This window comes from Muntiacus reevesi, chromosome 16 (genome assembly GCF_963930625.1).
Source record: "Muntiacus reevesi chromosome 16, mMunRee1.1, whole genome shotgun sequence".
NCBI classification, from domain to species: Eukaryota; Metazoa; Chordata; class Mammalia; order Artiodactyla; family Cervidae; genus Muntiacus; species Muntiacus reevesi.
Genome location: NC_089264.1, coordinates 32,029,272 through 32,050,818, shown reverse-complemented (window position 1 = coordinate 32,050,818; position 21,547 = coordinate 32,029,272). Strand labels below are relative to the sequence as shown.

Genomic DNA, 21,547 nt, shown 5'->3' with positions numbered 1-21,547 from the left:
CACTCATACTGACACTGATTACTTGTTTAATATCTTGAAGATGTTAGAATAACAGAAGGAGATTTTTAAAGAAAACTGGTAATACATTAGTTTGTGCAGGCAGAGGCTACAACTATTGATAAAATTCTTGAGTTGAAATTGATTAAACAAAGAGCTAGAATACTAAAACTGAGAGGTTTAAAGCTTAATTTTTTAAAAAAAATAAAATTTCAGTGTTTTAGAGTTTAAAAAGATATGACTGTGTAGTGTAATTTTCTAATTTTCATGAAAAAGATGTGATCTCAGAGGTCCAAATAATTTCTCAAGATCAGTGAGAAAAAGGAACAAGCAAATTTATTCAATTATTTTTTTCTGAATGGATTTGAATTGCAAATATTAATAACTATATGTTAATAACATATCGATAACATTTTATTTATATAACATGTTTTATTTTATGTTGGAGCATGGTTGATTAAGTAAGAGTGTTGTGTTAGTTTCAGGTGTATAGCAAAGTGATCCAGTTATACATATACATGTGTCTATTCTTTTCAAATTCTTTTCACATTTACATTATTACAGAATGTTGAACAGCATCCCCCTCCATGCTATCCAATAGGTCCTTGTTGGTTATCTAATATTTTAAATATAACAATAACAAAAAGATAACCCTATAAACCATCAGTCCCCAACCTCTTTGTCCCTAGGAACCAGTTTCATGGAAGACAATTTTTTCGTGGACTGGCAGTGATGAGGGATGGTTGGGGATGATTCAAGCACATTACACTAATTATGCACTTTATTTTTATTATCATACATCAGTTTCACCTGAGATCATTATGCATTAGATTCTGGAGATTGGGGACCCCTGCTATAAACCTATGAGGGTTGTTGGGGGGGAGATCATTACAAAATGGTAACAGCTGGTATAAAATGTTGAAAGTAGTACATATTCGGATTTTGAGAAAATGTTGAGAGAAAATTCCAAATTCGTAATCATAAATTTAAACACAACGCTCTGTTTTTTCCAGCAACACATAGTTATTAGATGCAGTTATACCTTAGAGAGAAACTGAATGAGAAAGTGGCAGGCTCAAGTGATTGAAGATCTCCATGAGATTGAAGAGTTTTTGGATGAAAAATTTAGATTAGCAGTGAGAAGCTCTAAAATTTGAGCATTTTTGTTAGTTGTTAAAAATGGCAACTCTAAATGTCATCCTCAAGACATTATCATCAACAAAGACTCAAAGAAAGCTTTGGGAAAGATAATGAGCTGCCTTTGAAAATGTATCAATTATGTGCTTTAGGCAGTTAAAGTGGAGATCCTGTATCTACAGTCTTTAATTAGGTATCTTTAGGCAGATTCTTTTTTATATGTAATTATATTATTTCTTTGTTTTTGACTGTACTTTGTCGTCTTTGCTGCATGGGCTTTTCTCTAGTTACTGAGAGTAGAGGCTTCTCTCTAGCTGAGGTGCATGGGTTCTCATGGCAGTAGCTGCTCTTGTGTCTGAACGCGGGCTCTAGAGCGCGCAGGCTCAGTACTTGTAGCTCTCAGGCTCCAGAGTACAGGATCGATAGTTGTGACACATGTACTGAGTTGTTCCATGGCATGCAGGATTTTCCCTGACCAGGGGTCGAACCTGCGTCTCCTGCCTTAGCCACTGAGCCACAAAGGAAGCCCTGAGCTGATGCTTTTAACTATATGGGTTAATGGTTTTCATTATAAGAATGATGGTCCTTTCAATCCCTCAATTCAGTGTATTCAAGGCTCCCTAAAATTCTCCAGCTAAAATGCCTGAAATTACCCAAAACACTTTGTGTGTATGAGTGAACAAATGTGTTAGCACCAGATTTGGGGGAGAGGGAATGGGCTTGTTATTCTAGAATGTTCCTTGTAAGAAATGGCATAACTACAGAGTGTGAAAGGCAAATAAGAATCAGGAAAATGTTTCATTAATAAGATAATAACTTTAGAATATACAGAATATAAACATGTCTGTAAAAGATTCAACCCATTCCTCTTAAAATGTATGCAAGCCATAGTACTCAAATTAATAGACTTAAAAGGCAAGTAATAAGAGGAGCACAACTCGTTTTCTTGCTTTTGAAATACAAAAATTTCATGTGGATATTCTATCACTAATTACTCTCCTAATTGCCTCCTAACTGCTTGTTTGACTTTACAAAAATTTTTTTCAAGTATACAGCAAAGTGTTTCATTAATATATATATATATATTCATTGTTTTTCTGATTCTTTTTCTTGAAGATAAGTTTATTTGTAAATTGCTCTGTTAGTCATCAATACTATTAAGACACCTTTCTTGACAAGATTTCTCTTCTTGATGCTCTCTGTATTTTATATTAAAAGGTGCTTGCTTCTTGGAAGAAAAGCTATTATAAACCTAGACAGTGTATTAAAAAGCAGAGACATTACTTTGCCAACAAGGGTCTATATAGTCAAAGCTGTGGTTTATTCCAGTAGTCTGTATGGATTTGAGAGTTGGACCATAAAGAAGGCTGAGTCCCAAAGAATTGATGCTTTTGAACTGTGGTGTTGGAGAAGACTCTTGAGGGTCCCTTGGGCTGCAAGGAGATCCAACCAGTCCATCCTAAAGGAAATCAGTCCCGAATATTCATCAGAAGGATTGATGCTGATGCTGAAGCTGAGGCTCCAATATTTTGGCCACATGATGCTAAGAGCCAACTCATTGGAAGAAACCCTGGTGCCGGAAAAAATTGAAAGCAGGAGGAGAAGACGATGATAGAGGATGCGATGGTTGGATGGTATCACTGACTCAATGGACATGAGTTTGTGCAAGCTCTGCAAGAGATAGTGACGGACAGGGAAGCCTGGCATGCTGCAGTCCATGGGGTCACAAAGAGTTGGACACAACTGAGTGACTGAACAACAACATATTTTGTATCACCATGTCCCGGGATATCTTTCTGAGACAGTGAATCTAATTTAAGTTTTAGTGACAGTGACAGAAATTAAAAAGGCATCAAAGATCTAGTCTCTTTAATGTATATAGGTTATAACTGAATATTGAGTATAGTTCTCTGTGCTGTATACAGTAGGTCCCTGGTTATCTATGTTGTGTATAGTACAAGCTCCTAGTTTATCCCTTTCCCCATTGTGCCCATTTGGTAACCATTGGTTTGTTTTTCTAAATCTGTGAGTCTATTTCTATTTTGTAAATAAATTCGTTTGTATCATTTTTAAAAATTAGATTCCACATATTAGTGATACCTTTATATTTGGCCTTCTTTGTCAGATTAACTTCACTTACTGTGATAATCTATGTCCATCCATATTGCAGCAAATGGCATCATTTCATTCTTTTTTATGGCTAAGTAAAATTCCAATGGGCATATGCCCCACACCTTCTTTATCTGTTACTATGTTGATAGATATTTAGGTTGCTTCCATGTCCTGGCTGTTGTAAATAATGTTGCAGTTAACACTGGGTGTGCTTGTATATTTTTTCAGAAGGAAGAAACATATAAATTCCTCCTGTCACTTCAGTGAAGCCAGAAACACTGAGGTAATATACAGAGGCTGCTGTCCAGAGAACTGCAGCCTCAGCAAGAAGAGGGCAACGTGGAGAGGTGCACCTAACAAGTCGAGTGAGATCCCAATTCTGGGTCACAAGTGAGCAGTGAGCATTTTGCAGAGTCCCTTTAGTGATCTAATTCATAAACTTGTTATTTAAAGGAAACTTTAAAGAATTGAGATGAAATGTTGAGATTTCTATTAATAATAGTGGCTCTGATGAACAAAAACGCATCTTAATACAAACTACCAAGAAGTATTGTGACATGGGAAAGTGCATGAATAGAATATGAACCGGTCAAGCAGATGAATGAAAAAGTTAAATAGAAGCATTTCCAGCTTCTCTTGAATTTTCATTAAGAGATCCTGCTTAAGAAGTAATTGACAGTGTCAGTATCGAAAACCCATTTAGTATCATTTAGAATTCATCGATGCTTATGAACTCTCGTGTTGGAGAAGACTCTTCAGAGACCCTTGGACTACAAGGAGATCCAACCAGTCAATCCTAAAGGAAATCAGTCCTGAATATTCATTGGAAGGACTGATGCTGAAGCTGAAACTCTAGTACTTTGGCCATCTGATGCGAACTGACTCATTGGAAAAGACCCTGAAGGTGGGACAGAGTGAAGGCAGGAGGAGAAGGAGTCGACAGAGGATGAGATGGTTGGATGGCAAGACTGATTCGATGGGCATAAGCTCCAGGAGTTGGTGATGGACAGGGAAGCCTGATGTGCTGCAGTCAATGGGGTTGCAAAGAGTTGGATATGACTGAGCAACTGAACTGAATTGAGAATTCATTGTATATAATCATATGTAACTTTACCATTTTATAAATTGGCATTGTTCTCAATTCATAGTCTAGACTCAGTCTTTCTCAACTAAACTTTAGTTTTCTAAGAATTATGATAAAGATGAATAATTAGATATAGATAGAGTTCAGTAATCCATGCTATTTAAATTGAACTTGGTTTGTATTTCCAAACTTGCATATGTTAGTTTAGTTTTCATCCTGAAATAATCACTGTAATCTTGGTAGAAAGGGAATACTCTCCTGTTATGAATTATGCTTCAAGGGATATTCTGAAATCAACAATTTTTCCTAAAATTCTTATGAAGTCAATTTGTTACTGATTATTGCTTAGATATTTAATTGAAAACCTAACAGCACACTTGCTTTGGTGTTGTCAAATGATTTAGTGTGATGAGAAAATGCTGAAAATTTAAAAATTATAAATGAATTTTTAGATTTTTTGTTGATTTAACTTTAATAGGGATAAGTCAACATTTTATCTGATAGATCACTAAAGCTAGCAGACTTCATACAATTTGCAAATATAAATTAATATAGAACAGATTAGGTAAAGCTTTAGATACATGAATAAACTGACAAATAAATTTCCATTTAAATACTTTAGCACTCGCCGTTCTCCAGGCACTGTTTAAACAATTGAGATAATCTAGAAAACACAGCAACAAAGATCTGATGCTTGCCTTCGTAGCACTTAAATACAGATTGGAAAGATTGGCAATATACAATAGTGATAAATGTATTCAGTATATTAAGAGATTTAAGTGTCCCTTGCAGTGAAGTAGGGAGGGAGTAGAATAAAATATTAAATAAGGGGATAAAGTAAACCTCACTGAGAAGGGAGGATGTAAGCAAGCGCCTAGAAGCTGTGGGGTTTGGTTGTGCAGGCATCTCGGTGAAGAGAGCTCCCCCTGGGATGAGCACCTAGTTCAGAAGTCTATGTTAAAACAATGCTTGGCATGAACAAGGACTACACTGAAAAGACAGATTCTATGTAGGGGTGGTATGAATGGGTTTAGAAGAGATGGGCTCAGACATTATAGAAATACAGATAGATTGATAGACCAACATATTCCATCTCTTGGTCCTCTCTCTTGAACTACTTTAGGAAGTCATCTCTTTTTATATTCCATAGTGACAATATAAAACGCAGCTCACTAGACAGATTACTATTTCAAATGGCTTAGCCTAATCAAGGGATAAATTTTCAAATATTTAGCAGTGTCACATTCCACTCATTAGGAGTCCTGTCCATATCTGTTAAATTTCACAGTTAGACTGATATTTACCATCATGAGGGTTTCTAAAGCGTTACATTTTTCACTGGCAATATTTGAGATTGTTTATTTTCTGAAACTGTGTCTTTAATTTTCCATTTAAGAATTAGAAGAAAACATAAAGGTTGTAAGAAATAATATTACATGAAATCTTAATAGAAATTCTATGTTGTTGATTAGTCTCATATCAGAAATGAAAAGACACCTTCATCACAAATGATGAACCAGCTGTGAACAACAGAAATACTGGAAATATTCTAGTTTTAGGGCAAATTTCATTGTATATAAACTCATGGAATATGAGGGCCCAAATCCCTGGAGCAGAAGAAATTTAACTTATGCAATATACCAAAATGAGAACTGCTAGAAAACTGGAAGTATGGAAGTACTATACTTGTATAATATTTTAGTTAGCCTAAAGCAATGATAATCACAGACAAGCTCTATGCAATGTTATTTATGCCCACATAGTTGAATTAATTTTCTTTTAATCTTTGTCTGCCCCAGGAAATATTTCAATTGAATTTTACATTTCTTTCCAAGAAATCAGGAACTCTGGAATCCAATCTCATTTATTTTAACTTTTTTTCTCACAGTTATTTCCAAATTCTAAATGAATTCAAAGCCAAAAATTCATCTTGCATTTACTTCTTAAATATGTAAAAATGACACGATATATGTGAACTTAATATAATTCTGTGTTTACGTGTACTCATCTACTTATTAAACATGTATTGGTCTACCATATTAGACATTCATCTCAATACATGTAAGACATAAAATAATAGTTACTTTTGGAGGTACTATGTGTACTGGTTGCAAAAGGAGCTCTAAGTCAAATACTCTGGACTCAATACTTAACTCCATCTCCTTCTAGCTGTGTCTCCTTAGGCAAGTTAATTAACCTCTCTGCCTCAATGACCCTATGCCAAAAATGGGAATTAATAGTGGTTCTTACAAAATAAAGTAATTGTGAGGAATAAAAAATGTCACGTAAAGTGCTCGGCATTATGCCTGTCATCTAGCAAAAATTCAACAAATACATACTATTTTTAATATGTGGACATTTTAAAGTATCCTGTGATGTAATTACAACATTACTTTTAAAATATGGAATGGTTTTCCATTTTTAAAATGACAGAAGAATGGGACAGAGTCCCCCAAAACAATGACGTATCTTTGTTTTTGAGAAGGAAAATAAAGAGCAATCAAAGTTTCCAGCGAATGAATTACAGATATCATAATACAGAGTTTCAAAGGTGACCAACATGACTGATTTCAAAAAGAAAAAAAGAAAAACAGTTTGATAATTTTTTATACTGGAATGTTTTCTTTTTTGTCTTTGGACAAAATCCTTTGGATGGATTTTAGTTCAAATCTTAATGAACTCTGTAGAACTTTCAAACAGCTGAATACAAATCTCTATGACATAAATATTTCAATATAATATAAGAAAAACAGTTTTCCCAATATAATGGCCTAAAAAAGTTATGAGTGACTCACAAAGAATATTTAAACTATGTTCATTAACTTTAAAGGAAGACTAGAAATTATATGTAAGGGTGAATTCTTGGAAGTAAATTTTTAAGTAGGTTCACCAACCTTGGGAAAGTTTCTGAATTTCTAAGTTTGTTCTGTAAACCTGTGCCTAGTCACATATCTCAATACTATCACTTACAAAATGAATCTTAAATATGACTCAGGTTAGAAAGCCATATTTACAACTAAGGGCTTTTTTTTTTTTTTTTAAATCAGTAATATAACTGAAACTTAACACTGAATTTAAAGTGTGTGCAGCAATCTGATAGAGGAAAATTTAGATATCCAAATTAAGAAAACCAGGATTTAGGAACCAAGTAAGTTTGAGGGTAGTTTTATCAAGCTGTGTTCAAACTCAATGAAGATGAAGTGAAGTATATCAGTCGTGTCCGACTCTTTTTGACCCCATGGACTGTAGCCTACCAGGCTCCTCCATCCATGGAATTTTCCAGGCAAGAGTCCTGGAGTGGGTTGCCATTTCCGTCTCCAGGGGATCTTCCTGACCCAGGTATCAAACCTTTGTCTCGCACATTGCAGGCAGAGGCTTTACTGTCTAGGCCACCAGGGTCAAACTCATTAGAATTTCTTAATTTCTTGAATAGTTTATCTGTCTCACTAAGAAGCTGTACTAGAAAGATGCATAGTAAGAACCTGTAAGAGAACCAGACTGTCTGTCTTTAAGTTAAAACATAGCACAGATAGTAGATTTTAGAGCTCTACAGTGACCATCCAGTACAAATCTCTATATCCTTCTACCCCCACATCATTTTCTTGATAGATAAACTGGTGGCTCAGTTGGTAAAGAATCTGCCTGCAATGCAGGAGACCCAGGTTCATTCCCCAGGTGGGGAAGATCCCTGGAGAAGGAAATGACAACCCACTTCAGTATTCTTGACTGGAGAAGCCCACTGACAGAAGAGACTGGAGGACTACAGTCCATAGCATCAAAGGAGTTGGACACAACTTAACGACTAAACAGCCACCAAACTACAAGAGTTCAACACTGTCTTCATCTTCCAAAAGTGTGTTTTCTTCCCCAAAATGATGCTACTATTTAAGAAGAAATGTAGTGGTAAGAAACAGGAAGGCTGGAAATTTAGGTATTGGTACGTGGACGGACTGCCCAGACAGAACTACAGAGTTTTTAAATTTTGTAGTTGAGGAGATAACTATCTGAGTTTGGATAGAACAGGCAACTAAAATTTGTAGGTCTGATTACCAGAAAGGAGGAAAATACACAGAGAAGAGCTCTAGAAATCTACATATGCGTTACTCTGAGAATTTTATTTGAATAACAACTTTCACATATGTCAAGTGACATTTGACAAGGATAAGCAAAGAATAGCTGCTAGAAAAGAATGATTACAAGAGAACTTAAAATAGAATTCCCAACGTTTTCTTAGGTCTGGGAATCTTTTGAATTTCTATCAGAGTAGTGAATTTTCTTTGAATACATGGAATATTCAGTAGAGAGCACAGAAGTGTTGAGCTTTGGTATTAAAGACAAATAACTCTAAAGACAACTTCAGACTTTGACTAAAGATGTCATTAAAACAAGCTTTGTAGTTAGTTGGACCCACAAATAACTTAATCATTCGCAGAAACAATCCTAACTCCTTCTAAGAGAATAAACATATCTAACACTAAGCATAGTAATATATCAATATCTGAGAACCAATAAAAACATTATTGGACATAAGGAAAAATAGGAAAATTTGACTCATAACTGGGAAATAATTGCCAATAACAATAGACATGGAAATGACATGATAGAATTAACAGACAAGAAATTCAAAACACTGTTACAAATATATCAAGTAGTTAAAGAAAAGCATGATAATTTACATTCTTCAGAAGAAAAGTACAATTTCAGGAGATTTTGCTCAAACTGGTCTTATATTTAGACATGTTATATGAATGTAATAATGATAACAATTATAGCAAAAAGACCAGATAGCAGTTACTATTTTGGAATATGCTGTTCCTCCTGGCTCTTTGCTAAGTGCTATACACATATTGCCTAATATAATCTTTATAGCATCTACATAATAATTAATACATTTATTATTTTTTTCAAGTATGAAGAAGAGGTTGAGAAGTATCATGTAATTCATTAGAGAGACTACAAAAGAATATATCAAAGCAAAGATTTAAGCCCATGTCTGTCTGAATTCAAAAGTACATCATAACATTGTTTCTCATATCCTAAAAGTTATGAGCATAAATTTCACTTTAGAATTTATTTTTAACCTACACTGCCACGTTTAAGAAATGTTCTAAGGTTCTGTTTTATATTTTTTATTTCATATGAAATTTCAGTTCAGTTCAGTCATTCAATCATGTCCGACTCTTTGTGACCCCACGAACTGCAGCACACCTGGCTTCCCCGTCCATCACCAACTCCCGGAGCTTACTGAAGCTCATGTCCATTGAGTCGGTGATGCCATCCAACCATCTCATCCTCTCTCGTCCCCTTCTCCTCCCACCTTTAATCTTTCCCAGCATCAGGGTCTTTTCCAGTTAGTCAGTTCTTTGCATCAGGTGGCCAAAATATTGAAGTTTCAGCTTCAGCATCAGTCCTTCCAATGAATATTCAGGACTGATTTCATTTAGCGTGGACTAGTTGGATCTCCTTGCAGTCTGAGGAATTCTCAAGTGTCTTCTGCAACACCACAGTTCAAAAGCATCAATTTTTCAGTGCTCAGCTTTCTTTATAGTCCAACACTCACATCCATACTGGGACTACTGGGAAAACCATAGCTTTGAATAGATGGACCTTTGTTTGCAAAGTAATGTCTCTGCTTTTTAATATGCTGTCTAGTTTGGTTATAACTTTTTCTCCAAGGAACAAGCATCTTGTAATTTCATGGTTGCACTCACCATCTGCAGTGATTTTGGAGCACAGAGAACAAAGTCTGTTACTGTTTCCACTGTTTCCCCATCTATTTGCTTTGAAGTGATGGGCCCAGATACCATGATCTTAGTTTTCTGAATGTTGAGCTTTAAGCCAACTTTTTCACTCTCCTCTTTCACTTTCATCAAGAGGCTCTTTAGTTCTTCCTTGCTTTCTGCCATAAGGGTGATGTCATCTGCATATCTGAGGTTACTGATATTTCTCCTGGCAATCTTGATTCCAGCTTGTGCTTCCTCCAGGCTAGTTTCTCATGATATACTCTGCATTTATGTTAAATAAGAAGGGTGACTGTATACAGCCTTGACATATTCCTTTCCATATTTGGAACCAGTCTGTGTTTCATGTCCAGTTCTAACTGAGGCAGGTAAGATGGTCTGATATTCCCATCTCTTTCAGAATTTTCCACAATATGTTGTGATCCACACAGTCAACGGCTTTGGCATAGTCAATAAAAGCTATTCAAAGTGTATCCTGCAAATGCAGATAATTATCCACACTCAGAAATCAGTCTGTCATTTATTTATAAGAATAACTATTTGTCAGGATGATTCTAGATCCTTTACTTAGAATCATTAATTTATTATTTTTTTTAAACAAAGTGGAGTTATTTAATATTTTTGTACATATTTTTTATCAAATAATTCAAGAAATGTTTAATATATGAGATCATTTAAAAGCCACTTGAAAATGTGTTAAACATTAACACTCTGGTTTCTCATCAGATCTTATAAATCTTTTATCTTTTTAAATGTAAATGCTGTCACTAAATTAAAAAAATACATAAATATGTCCTTATACAATAAATATGCAGTTTGGAGACAACAAAAACAGGAACAATCTTCTCTTAAATTCTAAAATAAAAAGTTAGAAATACAATAATTAAGTCTAATATATTTTTCTTATGGTCAGTTTTCTTTCAAATGTATACTGATAATGCAAAATATATACTTAAAGTTATATGTTATTCATATTTTCATAAGAAATAGAAAAATACCTTAAGTCAAAATTATTCATAATAATGTGAAAAATTGTTAAGATTTCTGAAGCTCTGTTACATAATTTAGAGGCAAGTTAAAAATTTTATCATACAAATAAATCCCAATATTTACTTGTATTCTTTCTATTTTTCTTCTCATGTTTTTAAGAAAAAGAGAAAGTAAGAAGTAGGTTTAGACTAAATTGTGAGACTATGTAAGTTTTCATATATGTCTATCTTTGATAATTTAAAACTATACTCCCAGTTTTTAAACAGTGCTACCAAAATAAGCATTTACCTAAAGAGCAATCTGTGTTAGTTGCTCAGTGGTATCTGACTCATTGCAACCCCATGGACTGGGATCCTCTGTCCATGGGATTCTCAAGGCAAGAATACTGGAGTGGGTTGCCATTTCCTTCTCCAGGGGATCTTCCCACCCCAGGGATCAAACCTGGGTCTCCCGCATTGCAGGTGAATTCTTTACCATCTGAGCCACCAGGGAAGCTCTAAAGAACAGCCTCAGACTTCACAATTTGGTCAACTTTTCAGCCTATTTTCCTATTGCTCCTCTTATGCACAACTCACAGTAAATGCCAACTAAACCATTCACCTTTCATAGACCTCTTAGTCCAGTGGTTTTCAAACTCTTAATTTGTATGTGAACAACCTGGAAAATTTATTAAAATATATTTACCTGCTCGACTGGTCTTGGGTGGAGTCATCATTAGAAATGAATATGCTACAAATCCAGACACCAGACATTGAGTAGCCAGGTTTTTAGAGGGCTACATGCTGTTCTGCTTTTCCTCTTCAGCCCCTAACACTGTTTAAATGTGATTCTTTTCTGTGGTCCTTTATGTACTTGCTGACTCATTGGCTGAATCACCTCTTTCATCCTGTGCTAAGAGAGAATATTGTATACCTAGGATCATTATCCGGAGGAGGCAGTGGCATCCCACTCCAGTACTCTTGCCTGGAAAATCCCATGGATGGAGGAGCCTGGTAGGCTGCGGTCCATGGAGTCACGAAGAGTCTGACAGGACTGAACGACTTCACTTTCACTTTTCACTTTCACACCTTGGAGAAGGAAATGGCAACCCACTTCAGTGTTCTTGCCTGGAGAATCCCAGGGACAGAGGAGCCTGGTGGGCTGCCGTCTATGGGATCACACAGAGTCGGACACGACTGAAGTGACTTAGCAGCAGCAGCAGCAGCATCATTATCCTGAAGTTTTATCTTCAGTTTTGTGTGTGTAGTCAGTGATCTGCTAAACTTTGAGGACTATTTATTACTGATAATCCTAGTATCGAGCATGGTGTCTGACCCATAGTGCATACCAAATAAGTATGTATTGTAAAATAATTTATAGGAGTCATAGGGAGAGAGAGAGAAATAGAATAGAAGATAAGAAAAAGGAAGAAAGGTAAAAAGAAAGAATTTGGTACTATGATACCATATGTCACAGCAATTTTCATACAGATCTTTCCACATACAGAACTACTACAATAAGGAAAATAACAGTAATTGAAGCTTTTATTTTATTTGTTGTTGTTTTGAAAAGCCATTCGGTCCTGTCCGACTCTTTGCAACCCCATGGACTGTAGCCCTAGGCTCCTCTGTTCATGGGATTCTCCAGGCAAGAATACTGGAGTGGGTTGCCACGCCCTTCTCCAGGGGACCTTCCTGAGCCATTAACTCAGATTTCCTGCATTGTAAGCAGATTCTTTATTGTCTGAATCACCATGGAAGCCCTTTATTGTGTTTGGGGGAGGGAGCAATTTTTTCCATTCTCTCACTTTCTAAACAGCAGTGTTTCCAGGGAGGATAGACAGATGGACAGACAGACTCTAGTTCCACAAGTATATTTTGCAATAGGTATGCAAAGAAAGAGATTGTCTTCTATCATTTAATTATTCTTAGTATTTATTGGGGATTTAAAATGAATCCCTCCCCTTTTAATGTAAAAAGCAGTTATGATAATAGAAGAGGAGAAATTTTTTCAGGAGATAAAATTCTGAATATTTCCTAGATTATCATCAGTGCTGCAAATGAAGCGAATGCTTATTATCAGCCTTAACTCAGATCTGGGCTCCAGGATGTGCCAAGTGCAGAGCAATAGAATAAGAACTTACTATCATAGCAGATCCTTTTAGATTGTGATTTCACTGAGGGACTGACAATCATCACTTAAAAAAAAAAATGCTTTATATTTTATTTTTACTTAATGTCTTGGGATGTAGCAAGAAGTGCATTGATACCATATTTGAAGACTTAGTTATAGACATTATTATATGCATGAAATATTAATCTGCCTTGAAATCTTCTTTGTTAAATGAATTATTTCACTTAAAAATTTCTCACTGGTGCTAGTTACTTCTTCTTTGCCATCAGTTACGTAGTTTTTTGGTTTTTTTTTTTTTTCCTCTTTCAGGTTTTGAACTTCAAAAGATTGGAGTCAGTACAAGGAGGGAGAGAGGTAAGAAAATCAAAGGGAGAGGGATGGAGAAGAAGAGAAAAGGGTTTCAGTGTTGCTGTGATGTGGTGGGTGATGTTGACTGATGGTGATGATGTTAAGGATGATGGGGATATGTTGAAAGGGATTTTGATAACGTCTCATTCACTCTGACCAAAACACATTTTACACATGTTTATGTAAATGAGTTATTTGTACTTGCTCATCTGAAACTGAAGAAAATATCCTGTCTCCAGTGAGGTAAGTGTTTTGTTTCTGTTAAAGTGGATTTTTAAAGCAGTAGGGCCCTCTAGACAGGGCAGAAAAACCTTTTTGAGCAAAGATTTGATGCAATATTGAAAATGATTTACTGAAAGGTTAGCATAATTCTAACAATGAAAGCATTTTATGGCATTTGTGATTCTTCACTCGTGTCCAAGGTTTTTGGCATATGCTGCTAGATGGGTGTGCATTGCTTGATGGTGTGAAGTTGCTCTGGTAAGACTAGTGATTCTAAAATTTCCTTTAATTAGTGTCTACTCCAGATGCTTTATACAGAAGGGAAATTTTTAGTAGTATCAAACAGAATATCATATTATTTACATGATGTACATTATTACCTAATTTTATTAGATAAAATCCTTTTCAATCTAAACGTGTAAATGCTCTACTTTTCTCTGTTGCTGGGTTGCTGGGTGTTGTGAGATGGTGGGATATGTAATTCAGTAAATCAATATTTTCTTGGTACTCAAAAGGTAATTTTATTTTTGGTGATATTTACAGAATAATTTGGGTCAAAAGTGAGGACACTTCGTCTATAAAATGAGAAAATAATGTGACCCTCCTCCCCATCTGTGATTTCTCTTTCTGTAAAAACATATTTCTTATGTATTTAATGCATGGTATTTGCCCCTCTTTGTTTGCTCTTCTAATTTCCAGTTGTGTGTTTTTCGTATTTGGCATTTTAGTTCCTAGTTAACTGTCATGTAGGGCCTCTTTCCATTTACTTGCCATTTCTATCCAGAAGGATCTATTCCTTTAGGGGGATGCACAACAGTAGGATCACATTGGCAAAAGAGCTGGGGAAGGTGAAATATAGTTAAATCTCTAGAGATATTTCATATTGTAGGAGAGAAGGTAAAAGAGACACGATCATCAGTAAAAGCATGTACTGTGTAAGGAAGATATCAGAGCTGTTTGCAGGTTTGTGAGGGTAACTACTGTCTGTCAGTTGGAACTAAAGTGGACCTGGTTAGAGAAAGAACTCAACTCATCATGTTCTAAGTGAAAGTTCACACCTAACAGGACAGCTGTGATTCATTTCTGCTGACTCAATGTCTTTGAGGATGTACAGTTTCAGCTCCTCACCACTAGTCCAAGAGCAATTGTGTGTCTAAAGAAGGGAAACTCAGATCCATGTAGCCATGTGATGACATTGCTAAATGGTAGCAAAAATCATTTTTTAAGTTAAGATTTTGTAGTTTTTCATGTTACATTTAAAAGCTTAATGACTGGCTTTTATTGAGAAAAGTTGCTGTTACATTTTATTGCTAATTTTTTTATTTCTTCTGATTTTATTTTCATTATAAATATATTATGGGTAAGGAACATGTCAATAATGTATTTTAAATTAAAATTTTTTCTTGGAAATATTTGGTGGTTTGAAGGCCAAAATGTTAATGACCTACAATTTAATATATACATCTGCATTGAGGGGACAGCCTTGATTTGGGCCTCCATTCTTAGTTTAGTGGAGTTATTGTGAAGAAGGTAAGATCATGAAATTAATGAAAGCATTATTATGTCTTCACTTGAGACCTCCTATCCAGGAATGAAAAGTCAACTACAAAAGTCAAAACAGCCACTTCACTCCCTGTCTGGGCAGTACTGGGTTACTTGGGCTTATTTCTAGCTTATTTCTAGTCAACCTTAACACTCACCTCAGTTTTCCCTGTGATTATAAAGTCTAATCAATTCTATGGTAAAACACTTTAGGAGGTATCAGACAAGAGGAAAAATATGTTGTGAACGCTGTTTATCAAGTTTCAGTGGTAAGTGACCTATAAATAAGAGTGTAATTCCTTCTTAAAAGTGTCCTGATCTCTCTTGCTTATGAATTGTGATGGGCATCTTTCTGATTCCTGCTTGCTGTAGTCTGTTACATGTGTGTATCACAAAGATGTATATATAAAGTACTTGTGATTATGTTAAACTGAAATGTGTGGATTTGGAAAACTCTTACTCAAAACATCCTCTTAGAATTTTTCATCCTAATGCTATTGTGATTGATGAAGACAAAATGACAATGATTACTTCTCAAGATGAATTAATTTGTCTTAGTTCAAATGACAGATGTTCCCAGTAGATGTTGACGGATGTGATACTAAGGGCCTCTTACCGAATATTTATAAGCAGGTTTAAGAAGTGTTCTTTAAAATGTTCTATTTACCGTTTGAGAGTTTGCATGGAGAATTGAAGCAGGCAGTGATATGCTGTTTAGCTAAGTGGTAAATATTATTAAAAGGCTAATTGATAGACAGGAAGGCCAGATTTGAATACTATATGCGGTATAAAAATATAAATTAAGAAGAATTGATTAAAATACAAATTTCCTGAAGAAAAAAGAGACGAGCAGTACCTAAATTGCTTGTATTGTTGTAAAATGTTTAAAAACACATATTAGTTGTATTAAAAAAAACACATCAGTTATGTTTTTTAATGTATTTATACATGCATATAAATTGAGGATGCTGATCATATTAAGTAATAGCAAGGTTGTTTAAAAAGGGAAATTAGTGGAATGCTGTGTAAAACATCATTGTATAACTGATATTTCTATCTGTGAGTGAATTTCCTGCCTCTTGTGGATCTTATAACTCATAAAAAAAATCCTCAGTGAAATTTCACTGGATATGACACATAGACAAATCATGTTTCTTTCCTTAAGGAAACTCTGTTCTCCTATATATAGTATTTTTACTGTGAATTGTGGATAAAACCAAGCTGTTATCAGTTTTCTTAGAAGATTGTGTGCCTTTGATAGCTTATGGTGAATGATGTCAGATTCGTGATCTCTGAAGAAGATTTTTGCTTCAGGACTTGGGACCAGGCTTGATCACTCAAGAGCATTTGTGTAGCAGAGTTTTATTACGGTGAAAAAGGGACAGAGAAAGCTTCTGACATAGGCATCAGAAGGGGGATGGAGACTACTGCCTTCTCTAGTCTAAGCAAGGGAGTTATATACTTTTTTAATTGGTTATTACAATAAATCAAAAGAATGTCTCGAGGTTGTAAAAATTTTACCAGAATCACTCCCACAATTTGCATTTTAAGATAACAGGATTAGAATTTAACAATAGAAAGATTTTTCCAGACCCACTCCCATAACATGCATTCTAAAATATCAGGATTAGTCAGAAGGTTTTCAGGAAGGAGCAACTGTCCTCAAGCAGGAAACATTGTCATATAATCCTCAGTACAGAGTTTGAACTGAGTTGTTGTGTAATCTTCAGTTCCAGGCTTAACATTTTATGTGACTCAGACTAAGAAATGTAGAGGAAAAGAAAAGACGTTTGTCTTTTCCTCTTCCTTGAGAATTCTAGACTCCTGTCTCCTCCTTGAGAGCCCCAGACCCCTTTCTCCTCCTTGGGGACCCAGGACTTCTTATCAACTTGCTCAGGAATTGACTCTCTCACCTTTGTTATTTTAAATATTAGTATTATATTTTCCAAAGTACTGTTTTTGTTAACTTGGTAAAGATTCATATGCATGTGCACCATGTGTGTGTGTGTGTGTGTGCATGTGTTTGTACAAAATAATTTTGAATGGCAAGTTGTCTTTTCTTCTATCCTACCTGAAAAATACCTGACCATCCCTATTCTGAATATCTTATATCTTATATCACAGGGCTTCCCTTGTAGCTCAGTCGGTAAAGAATCTGCCTGCAGTGCAGGGGACCGAGTTCGATCCCTGAATTGGGAAGATCCCCTGGAGAAGGAAATAGCAACCCACCCCAGTATCCTTGCCTGGAAAATCTCATGGATAGAGGAGCCTGGTGGGCTGCAATCCATGGGGTCGCAAAGAGTTGGGCATGACTGAGCGACTAACACTTACTCATATCGCAAGTCTAAACATACATGATATGAGACTTGATATGAATAAACAAAGCTGTTCTGGATCTAAATCTAAATCAGGATTAAGTGTTTAATTTCAAGTCTAAATACACATGATATAGGAGTTTATATGCATAAAGAAAACTATTATGGTTAGACATATAAATCAGGGTTAAGCATTTAATTTCAGAAACTCTACTTAATGTTGCAAGCTAAGGTGAGAGACAGTGATTATCAGAACTTTTGGATCGTGACTGTGTTATTGGAAGTGACAGAAATTCCAGAGTCACTGATGCAATGGAAATAAAGTGCAAGTTTGTAATGAGTAGGAATCACTTTTACATAATTGACAGAGCTCAAATCTCCCAAAGTAATGAACACAGTAAGTAGAGATCATGTTACCATCCTTTACCTGGAATTCTGACGAAAGATTAGTGGTACACTTGAACATTTTAAATAAGGAGTTTTATATTCCTATAAGACAGATATTGAAAATGCTTCTTAAACATCTGATAGAAAAGGAACATTTTTGATAATTTCTAGATGCATTCCTTAGAAATAGACCCCCCAAATTATAGACACATGCATCCTTTTGTGAGAAAAATCCCCTGCTGTGATTTGAAAATTGATTTTCAGTTTCAATTGATTATGTTTGACCATGTCAGTGACATTTCTTAAAATTTGGATTTTACTTGGGGGATTGCAAGTACAAATAGATTCTGATGGACACATAGTTAGGAAACAGTGGACATAGCAAATCTTTAAAAGCTGGTTTATGAATGCATTACTCTCAAGAAAATCATGGACATGGCTTACAAACTACCTGCTTTGTAGTTCAGAATGCTTTATCAACTTTCTCTGTTGGACTATAATGTTCCCAATCCTCTCTTTGCCAGAAACCATGACTAGGAAATTACAGATGATAAGAACTTCTAGTACGTAAACATAATCAATCAGAGATATTTGAAAAAGGTAGAAAAATAAAATGTTTAGTTACGTGCTCGTCCTTCAAGCCTACTCTATATTTAAATGTATAAATCATTTGAAATAATAATTCATGATCTGCTGCTTGAGTAAGTTATCACTTGAGCATACAATATTCCTAGGGAAATTTTATTCTGACAAGTAGTGGATTGTATGCCTTTGCTCATCTAATTGGATAGGCTTTGCATTGTGTATCCCTTCACAAATTGCATATTTCTACTTGAAGTAAGTCATTTTAGAAGTTCAGCCTCAAAAGGGAGAATGTTCATAGAATCAGATCAATGATACCCTGTATTTCAAAATAATTTATTTACCTGGAATAATAGGCAGTAATAAAAGTGAAAGAAAATAAAAATCACCATTGATTTATTTTTCTATTTGTAACTTAGAATTATTATACAGGTTATTTTAGACCTAGGTTACTGCTTAGGTTAAGAGAACTTGCTACTGTTTCTCCTAGTTCCAACAGACCACTGGAAGGAATTATTTTCAAAACAAAGAAAGGAAACAGAATATGTGAATTTTAAGAATAGAAATAAAATTGAAGAAAATGTGTTGTTTCTCTTGGAAATAAGAGCAAAAAGTGATGAAGTCCCATTGTTCTCTTGAAAGCTAATGTTCTATATAATTTGAAATTATAGACAACTATATTTCTTTTATAGTTTGGTGAAAATCTTCACTGAGAAACAAATTATGATTGCCAGTTATCTTTAGTAATTTTTCTTCAAAATTCACTACATTTGTGTGTTTTCTTTATTGTTCAGCATTCAGAATAGGCTGTTTTCACTCTTGTTGCAATATAACTATCCCATTCTTGATTGATATAGAGTTTTGTAGAATATGAGATTATTTTAAAACCCTAGTGATGACACAATCTGGGGGAGAAATATGTATTGGCTAATATTATAGTCTTCTTTGAGATATAAAATCTGTGGCAAAAATAACTCTTCCTTCATAATGAGAATTATTCAATAGTTCAGTGGCTATAATTTGTCACTAAGGTGTATCTGATTTACAGTTCAGTTCTGAGATCAAGAGACCTTTTAAGGACTCAGTAAAAAAAAAAGTAAAATATCCCTTTCCGCCCCCCACCCCCCTTTCTTGGAATTGACAGGCAATAAATGAACTGAAAAATCTTTGTGCTTGTAAATCGATATTTAATTGAAAGAATTATACTTTAAAGACCATAATGATTATTTCCATTTCAAAATTTTTTAAAAGGATAAAATGAGTTGATATCAGTAAAGCTCTTTGAGCAGTGCCTGCCACCTAGGAAGCATGCAATAAATAAATGACAGCTGTTACTATTGTTTCTATTTGCTTTTCCTTTCATCTTTCCTTCTGTCGGAGACAATTTGGGTGTCATGTTATTGAGAGATTTTACCGTCTGCATGAATTATCCAATGGTGTGGCAACCGGTGATATCCAAAGCCTAACCTTAGGTTTTACATCTTAAATTGTTTCTCAGATGACAAATTCTTGACAGGACAACAAATAAAATATACTTCAAATCTGGCATTGAATCTCAAAATTTCTTAATTCCATATTTAATATTATATATGAGAAAATTTTACTTACCTTTTCATTTATAGAGAGCTATGCCTAAGCACTGCAGGTTTTATTAGTTATTTTTCACATCCTATGTTTTCTATATTTCATCCTATTTTTCTTCTATGCTTATAGACCATTGACATTTTAAGAAACTATCCAAAAGAAACTTATTGGTTAAGCAAAACCAACCTTATCAACTCTACTTCTATAAGCAAGAATACATTCTTAGTCGTATCTCAAATAAGGAAATCAAAATCCATAAAAAGTGCACACAATTCAATTTTTTAAATCTTTCTTTTGGAAATGTTTAAATTATTATCTAGATTAGAGATGTATGTACATAGTGACTGAACAATTTTTCTTAAGAGAAGCAGAAAAAAATAGAGGAAAAGAGAAAGGGGAGAAGGGGTCAGCTTTGGACAAACTTGAAACCATCATTATGAAAGGACAAAAGAAGCCTTAGATATAGGAAACCCATTACACACACACTTTGAGAGCCACTCAAGAGTATAAACAACAGGTTTAAACAATAATTTGAACTTGAGTGAATTGCATCAAACATCAATACAACAATTAAGTTCCCCCAAATGGACTCTACTGTTGCAGACATATTGGATGGAATTGCACCAATTAGAGAGATAAGCACATGAACTAAAATACAAAGCAATCAGAAATTTGATCTAGAGGGCCAAATAAACTGAAAAAAACACATTAAAATTTTTCTTGGGCAACTTCCTATTTTAAGAACCTGGCTGAAGACTAGGTGAAGAACTTAAACTCCTAACTGAGCAAAATGAGACTAACTGGAATCAACAAAGACAAGACTGGGGAAGATCCTCACAAAGTTTGAGCGAATGCTCAGGTAAAGTTTGTCTAAAGAAAATCAGTCTAACAAAACCTAACTCTCATAAGCACTCCAACCTCATGAATGCTCCCTTTATTGACTCACAATAGAAATCATGAAAACAGTCATATTGTAAGTAACAGAGTAGGTGTTTTCATCTAGAATAAGAATTTTCAAAAAATTGATTAGGCTATCAAAGTATTGCTAAAATCAATTCTCATTCCTAGGAGGCGTAAACTCTACATTTGGGAGAATGACAAAAATAACTTAAAATTTAGACCAAAGGCAGTGCATTCCTCACTGTTGCTGTCAGACCCTTAGATAGAAACTTCGGTGATCTTGGAGGAACAGGTTTCAAGTAGAGGAGTTTAAGTCAGGTTGCACAAAGCTTTCACTGGGAGTTCACCGTTATCTCCACAGTTTTTGACTATTCATCTGACAAATGACTGCAAAGAAAACAACTTTTGATCAAGCAAAACTGAGTTTGTTAGTACTGGCAAGCAAAAAGAATACTACACTGACAAAATTTTAATAGGTCTCTAAATGAGGATTT

The 21,547-nt window shown here is 34.9% G+C and overlaps 1 protein-coding gene across 1 annotated transcript in view; it reads left to right on the top strand.

Annotated features, from left to right (window-relative positions):
* Positions 1-21,547, top strand: part of CCSER1 (coiled-coil serine rich protein 1) — a 1,376,611-nt gene that overhangs the window by 918,425 nt on the left and 436,639 nt on the right. Inside the window, exon 10 of the mRNA XM_065907287.1 lies at positions 13,483-13,527. Coding sequence (XP_065763359.1) covers positions 13,483-13,527 — 45 coding nt within the window. The remainder of the gene's footprint in view (positions 1-13,482; positions 13,528-21,547) is intronic.